The sequence below is a fragment of the Penaeus chinensis genome, chromosome 9 (genome assembly GCF_019202785.1).
Source record: "Penaeus chinensis breed Huanghai No. 1 chromosome 9, ASM1920278v2, whole genome shotgun sequence".
Lineage (NCBI taxonomy): Eukaryota > Metazoa > Arthropoda > Malacostraca > Decapoda > Penaeidae > Penaeus > Penaeus chinensis.
This window is the reverse complement of record NC_061827.1, coordinates 32,714,176-32,721,675: the sequence shown is the minus strand read 5'-3', so window position 1 is coordinate 32,721,675 and position 7,500 is coordinate 32,714,176. Positions and strand designations below refer to the sequence as shown.

Here is a 7,500-nt window from a genome sequence, read left to right as displayed (position 1 = left end):
ATAGGACATGAAAGTAAAATTATATATGGCAGGCTATTATTCACCACGTGATATAAAAAAAAAAAGGCACAAGGAATTACATACCGTGTAAGATAACTTTATTTGCCTTTACTTCAAGGCGATCCAGTTTCACATTCGGCGTAAGTTCGATGGCTATTGGCGTCTTTTTTACACCCCCTTGTGTAGCGGAGTCCTGAGGCTCCATTTCTGGCAGTTGCGTCGTGTGTCCGAGGTCCACCTTCAACACGGAGGGCACGTGTGGAGTTGTCGCTTCCTGTGTTTCATTGAGAAAACCTGGTGGCATACTCACTTTGTAAAAGGGGTTCTGGGCCGTATTCCAGATGGGCTCGGGAACCTGAGGAATGTTCTCCTTGGCTGCACGGAACTCGGGCATGTTTCCCACAGTCATGGGATCCTGTAATATGTTCGGGAGAGGCGTGAACACCTTCTCGCTCGTAGGATATTGGGCAGCATCCCAAAGCGGCGGGATACCCGGGATACTTGGAAATATGCGGCCTTTATCCGAGATCTCCGGAGTCATCAAGGGCACAGGGAATATCACATTTTGAGGGCCTATTGTCTTTCCATAGTCAGAAGCGCTTGAGTTAGGCACCAGATTCCAAGGCGTACTTTTCTCCTTAGGCTGCTGTGGCGCCGTGTAGCCTTCGGTTGTTGATGGACTGTGCAAACTTCCTTCGCTCTTGCCATCCTTCCTGAGCATCGGAAGGCTTTTGCCCAGTGAAACGGTCACACATTCTCTGCAGCAGAAAGACTTCGTTTCTTATTTTATCATACATCTCTATCAGATTGTTTGTATCTGAAAGAACTCATTAGCATGTTTCATTCTGTGTATATATCTCTACAATAGGCACAACATAATAATCCGAAACCACTGTTTAACAAAGAAAAACTAAATACATAAGCCTAAATGACAAAACAGTTGTACAAAACACTACTCACAAAAGTAAACAGAAAATTGCAGTATAAACCATAATTAGAAATGCAGATAATGACACTTTTCTCCTCACTGGCAGCCCTGCGGATCTCGGCCCCTCTTATACGTAAGCCAGGGCTGGGAGGAGGCAGGGAGGGAGGGCACGAGGACTGCATGTGCAAAGGTAAAGAAGTGACGTACGTTTGTGTGTGCCTGTGGAGAAAGAGAGAGAGAGACAGAGAGAAAGAGAGAGAGAGAGAGAGAGAGAGAGAGAGAGAGAGAGAGAGAGAGAGAGAGAGAGAGAGAGAGAGAGAGAGAGAGAGAGAGAGAGAGAGAGAGAAAGAGAGAGAGAGAGAGAGAGAGAGAGAGAGAGACTTAAAGCCGCACAGAAAAACAAAACAAAACAGTTTACATCCGACAATATACCTTCATACTGAAGGCAAAATTTATCACGATGTTGACAGTTTCTCCATCATGGGCGTGACCGGGATCAGACAGTGATGAAAAACACCTACCATAAACTTCAGTATGTCTTGGAGGCGTGTGCGCGAGGAATCAACAAAGATATTAGATGCATTTAACGAATCTTGACACTGACCTTCAGTTCATTAGGCAAAATAGGTCTCAATGGTCAAACTTAATAAGTTGCCCCGAGTGAGGATCGAACTCACGACCTTGAGATTATGAGACTCACGCGCTGCCTACTGCGCCATCGAGGCTATGATATAATACAGAACAGAAAGCCAACTGATTGTTAAAGGAATGGGCAAAAAGTCTAATAATTTAGACTACTGGATGAAGCGAATGAAGTTTGCTATTTCCCGGCATTGAATGTTTGTTTCCAGTTTCTTAGCAGCAGTTACATTAAGCGCGGACGATAAAGGTAGATGCACCAGTCTACGCTAGAAAATAGTCTTGTCTTGGGTTGCACAATACTTGACAGGGATCAACGATATATACAATATTATATTTCCACGAGATAAAATTCAGGGTTTGAACACGCTGATAGACGGCGACGAATGTGGAGCAATGTGGGGCATAAATAATAAAAGAAAATAAATAAATAAATAAATAAATAAATAAATAAATAAATAAATAAATAAATAAATAAATAAATAAATAAATAAATAAATAAATAAATAAATAAATATAAAAATCCCAAAACAAACCTACGAGTCATCAACAGGGCAAGCAGTAATTCCTGGTCTGTTTTTCCATGGTGATTCTGGGATTAGCTTTTGATTCTTTTTCCTCCTAGAAAGGGTGTTATTAAGCCAAGGAAATAAGGAATATCGAACAAGTTTTCTTGAACTTTGTGGAGAAGGTGCGCGTCCATGATACCAGGGACTTTAGCAAAAGGAGAAAAGACAGAGTAGGAGACAAAAATTTAATAAAGAAGAAAAAAAGCCTTGCATGGCATATCTTAATTCATACGAAAAGAACAGCAAATCTTCTCTGTATTATGTCTTATATTAATCAGTTGTAACATCACTGCGAATTCTTCTTTGGCCACATTGGCAGTTAAAGACACAAAGACCAGGTGCCATTATATTACTGTCAGTCTAACACTGTTAATTGTGCAAGGTAAGTAACTTACCCAAAACAGTCTTTTCCTGGAATATCTCTGCGAAGGAAAAAGTGAAAGCTCATCTTGAAAGACGTCATTATATTTATTGTTGTGATCAGTAATTACTAAATTAATTGAATAATATCGCTGTTTAAATCGTGAAAGATGCTTTACACATGGGCACGAAAGGCGACTGTTTTTCGAGACGACACGCGCGTTCATTGATTATCTAGTGAAATGACGTAGCAGAGCCAATATACCGCTCATTTTGAACAATAGCATTTCCGTCTCTGTATAAGAATTTGTTCAAAATGCTAGAAACCAAAGTCCGCAGCATAATCAATAGTACTCACTCACCATTATCGAGGAATGCAGAAAATGGCCACGAGGTTCACAAAGATCCGGGGAACTTGTATTTCCCTCAGTCATTTTCCAGGGATGTCTAAAATCTTTAAAACATAATAAGTTGCCCCGAGTGAGGATCGAACTCACGACCTTGAGATTATGAGACTCACGCGCTGCCTACTGCGCCATCGAGGCTGTGCCAAAATAGAGAACAGAAAGCCAACTGATTGTTAAAGGAATGGGCAAAAAGTCTAATGATTTAGACTACTGGATGAAGCGAATGAAGTTTGCTATTTCCCGGCATTGAATGTTTGTTTCCAGTTTCTTAGCAGCAGTTACATTAAGCGCGACGATAAAGGTAGATGCACCAGTCTACGCTAGAAAATAGTCTTGTCTTGGGTTGCACAATACTTGACAGGGATCAACGATATATACAATATTATATTTCCACGAGATAAAATTCAGGGTTTGAACACGCTGATAGACGGCGACGAATGTGGAGCAATGTGGGGCATAAATAATAAAAGAAAATAAATAAATAAATATAAAAATCCCAAAACAAACCTACGAGTCATCAACAGGGCAAGCAGTAATTCCTGGTCTGTTTTTCCATGGTGATTCTGGGATTAGCTTTTGATTCTTTTTCCTCCTAGAAAGGGTGTTATTAAGCCAAGGAAATAAGGAATATCGAACAAGTTTTCTTGAACTTTGTGGAGAAGGTGCGCGTCCATGATACCAGGGACTTTAGCAAAAGGAGAAAAGACAGAGTAGGAGACAAAAATTTAATAAAGAAGAAAAAAAGCCTTGCATGGCATATCTTAATTCATACGAAAAGAACAGCAAATCTTCTCTGTATTATGTCTTATATTAATCAGTTGTAACATCACTGCGAATTCTTCTTTGGCCACATTGGCAGTTAAAGACACAAAGACCAGGTGCCATTATATTACTGTCAGTCTAACACAGTTCAATGTGCACGATAAGTAAAATTCATCTTGAAAGATGCCATTATATTTATTGTTATGATCAGTAACTACTAAACCAGTTCAATAATATTACTGTTTAATCGTGACATATGCTTCATACAAGGGCAGGAAAAGCGACTGTTTTTCGAGACGACACGCGCGTTCATGGGTTATTAGGTGAAATGACGTAGCGCCAATATACCACTTTGAACAACAGCATTTCCGTGTCTGTATAAGAATTTGTTCAAAATGCGAGGATTTATACAGAACGGTTACGTTGAATTTTGCTGGAAACCAAAGTCCGCAGCATAATCAATAGTACTCACTCACCATTATCGAGGAATGCAGAAAATGGCCACGAGGTTCACAAAGATCCGGGGAACTTGTATTTCCCTCAGTCATTTTCCAGGGATGTCTAAAATCTTTAAAACATAATAAGTTGCCCCGAGTGAGGATCGAACTCACGACCTTGAGATTATGAGACTCACGCGCTGCCTACTGCGCCATCGAGGCTGTGCTAATATGTTGAATAGAAAGCCAACTGATTGTTAAAGGAATGGGCAAAACGTATTAGACTACTGGATGAAGCGAATGAAGTTTGCTATTTCCCGGCATTGAATGTTTGTTTCCAGTTTCTTAGCAGCAGTTACATTAAGCGCGGACGATAAAGGTAGATGCACCAGTCTACGCTAGAAAATAGTCTTGTCTTGGGTTGCACAATACTTGACAGGGATCAACGATATATACAATATTATATTTCCACGAGATAAAATTCATGGTTTGAACACCTTTCGAGGTCGCATGTTTTCCTCTAAACATCAAAGCTTCTCATGACACACATGCACAATATTTATACTACTAGTAAATTCCAAAGCAATGTGAAGCTAGAAATAACATAATTTCTTTTTCTTCCAAGCAGTGCGGTTCAGTGACACTTAATTAGTCAGTGAGGCCCAAGACCTTGAGCGAAAACGTGGATCAAAAAGCAACAATGAATTAGAAGTCATGCTGATAGACGGCGACGAATGTGGAGCAATGTTATATATAATAATAATAATAAAAAAAAAAAATTAAACAAAAATCCCAAAACAAACCTACGAGTCATCAACAGGGCAAGCAGTAATTCCCTGGTCTGTTTTTCCATGGTGATTCTGGGATTAGCTTTTGATTTGTTTTTCTCCTAGAAAGGATGTTATTAAACCAACGAAATAAGGAATAAGAGACAACTTTTCTAGAACTTTGTAGATAAGGTGCGCGTCCATGATACCAGGGACTTTAGCAAAAGGAGAAAAGACAGAGTAGGAGACAAAAATTTAATAAAGAAGAAAAAAAAAGGAACATACACCAAGATCACCAGAAAAGCCTTTCATGGCATATCTTAATTCATACGAAAAGAACAGCAAATCTTCTCTGTATTATGTCTTATATTAATCAGTTGTAACATCACTGCGAATTCTTCTTTGGCCACATTGGCAGTTAAAGACACAAAGACCAGGTGCCATTATATTACTGTCAGTCTAACACTGTTAATTGTGCAAGGTAAGTAACTTACCCAAAACAGTCTTTTCCTGGAATATCTCTGCGAAGGAAAAAGTGAAAGCTCATCTTGAAAGACGTCATTATATTTATTGTTGTGATCAGTAATTACTAAATTAATTGAATAATATCGCTGTTTAAATCGTGAAAGATGCTTTACACATGGGCACGAAAGGCGACTGTTTTTCGAGACGACACGCGCGTTCATTGATTATCTGGTGAAATGACGTAGCAGAGCCAATATGTCACTCATTTTGAACAACAGCATTTCCGTCTCTGTATAAGAATTTGTTAAAAATGCTAGAAACCAAAGTCCGCGGCCTGGCAGAAGCCCAACTAGTTCAAGCTTATCTGCGTCAGTGGCACAGGAATTGGTGCATAATCAATAGAACTCACTCACCATTATCGAGGAATGCAGAAAATGGCCACGAGGTTCACAAAGATCCAGGGAACCTTGTATTTCCCTCAGTCATTTTCCAGGGATGTCTAAAATCTTTAAAACATAATAAGTTGCCCCGAGTGAGGATCGAACTCACGACCTTGAGATTATGAGACTCACGCGCTGCCTACTGCGCCATCGAGGCTGTGCCAAAATAGAGAACAGAAAGCCAACTGATTGTTAAAGGAATGGGCAAAAAGTCTAATGATTTAGACTACCGGATTAAGATAATGAAGTTTGCTATTTCCCGGTGGTGTATGTTTGTTTACAGTTTCTTATCATCAGTTACATTATGCGAAGAAGAGAAAAGCAGATTCACATGGCCCCAGTCTTCTTTGGAACAACCTCGTCTTGGAATGCAGAAAGTTGATAGGAGTTAACGATATACACAATGTTTCCACGAGATAAAATAATTCGTATTAACTAGCTCGGTTTGAACACCTTTCGAGGTCTTAAGAAACATCAAAGCTTCGAGTGACACACATGTATACTACTAGTAAATTCAAAAGCAATGTGAAGCTAGAAATAACATAATTTCTTTTTCTTCCAAGCAGTGCGGTTCAGTGACACTTAATTAGTCAGTGAGGCCCAAGACCTTGAGCGAAAACGTGGATCAAAAAGCAACAATGAATTAGAAGTCATGCTGATAGACGGCGACGAATGTGGAGCAATGTTATATATAATAATAATAATAAAAAAAAAAAATTAAACAAAAATCCCAAAACAAACCTACGAGTCATCAACAGGGCAAGCAGTAATTCCCTGGTCTGTTTTTCCATGGTGATTCTGGGATTAGCTTTTGATTTGTTTTTCTCCTAGAAAGGATGTTATTAAACCAACGAAATAAGGAATAAGAGACAACTTTTCTAGAACTTTGTAGATAAGGTGCGCGTCCATGATACCAGGGACTTTAGCAAAAGGAGAAAAGACAGAGTAGGAGACAAAAATTTAATAAAGAAGAAAAAAAAAGGAACATACACCAAGATCACCAGAAAAGCCTTTCATGGCATATCTTAATTCATACGAAAAGAACAGCAAATCTTCTCTGTATTATGTCTTATATTAATCAGTTGTAACATCACTGCGAATTCTTCTTTGGCCACATTGGCAGTTAAAGACACAAAGACCAGGTGCCATTATATTACTGTCAGTCTAACACTGTTAATTGTGCAAGGTAAGTAACTTACCCAAAACAGTCTTTTCCTGGAATATCTCTGCGAAGGAAAAAGTGAAAGCTCATCTTGAAAGACGTCATTATATTTATTGTTGTGATCAGTAATTACTAAATTAATTGAATAATATCGCTGTTTAAATCGTGAAAGATGCTTTACACATGGGCACGAAAGGCGACTGTTTTTCGAGACGACACGCGCGTTCATTGATTATCTAGTGAAATGACGTAGCAGAGCCAATATACCGCTCATTTTGAACAATAGCATTTCCGTCTCTGTATAAGAATTTGTTCAAAATGCTAGAAACCAAAGTCCGCGGCCTGGCAGAAGCCCAACTAGTTCAAGCTTATCTGCGTCAGTGGCACAGGAATTGGTGCATAATCAATAGAACTCACTCACCATTATCGAGGAATGCAGAAAATGGCCACGAGGTTCACAAAGATCCAGGAACCTTGTATTTCCCTCAGTCATTTTCCAGGGATGTCTAAAATCTTTAAAACATAATAAGTTGCCCCGAGTGAGGATCGAACTCACGACCTTGA

The 7,500-nt window shown here is 39.3% G+C and overlaps 1 protein-coding gene and 5 non-coding genes across 6 annotated transcripts in view; all 6 read right to left on the bottom strand.

Moving 5' to 3' along the window:
- Positions 1 to 1,119, bottom strand: part of LOC125029051 — a 1,753-nt gene extending 634 nt beyond the window's left edge. The window contains exons 1-2 of the mRNA XM_047618793.1: positions 961 to 1,119; positions 85 to 758 (exon numbers count right to left, since the gene is read on the bottom strand). Of these exons, the coding sequence (XP_047474749.1) occupies positions 85 to 758; positions 961 to 992 (706 nt within the window). The 5' untranslated portion in view covers positions 993 to 1,119. The remainder of the gene's footprint in view (positions 1 to 84; positions 759 to 960) is intronic.
- Positions 1,120 to 1,580: 461 nt separating this feature from the next.
- Positions 1,581 to 1,653, bottom strand: Trnam-cau. The gene has a single exon. It is a non-coding gene; the product is annotated as a tRNA-Met (tRNA).
- Positions 1,654 to 2,968: 1,315 nt separating this feature from the next.
- Positions 2,969 to 3,041, bottom strand: Trnam-cau. The gene has a single exon. It is a non-coding gene; the product is annotated as a tRNA-Met (tRNA).
- A 1,210-nt stretch (positions 3,042 to 4,251) lies between these two features.
- On the bottom strand, positions 4,252 to 4,324 carry Trnam-cau. The gene has a single exon. It is a non-coding gene; the product is annotated as a tRNA-Met (tRNA).
- A 1,534-nt stretch (positions 4,325 to 5,858) lies between these two features.
- Trnam-cau lies at positions 5,859 to 5,931 on the bottom strand. The gene has a single exon. It is a non-coding gene; the product is annotated as a tRNA-Met (tRNA).
- Positions 5,932 to 7,467: 1,536 nt separating this feature from the next.
- Trnam-cau overlaps positions 7,468 to 7,500 on the bottom strand; it is a 73-nt gene continuing 40 nt past the window's right edge. Inside the window, exon 1 of the tRNA in view lies at positions 7,468 to 7,500. This exon is cut by the window's right edge and continues 40 nt beyond it. This is a non-coding gene — a tRNA (tRNA-Met).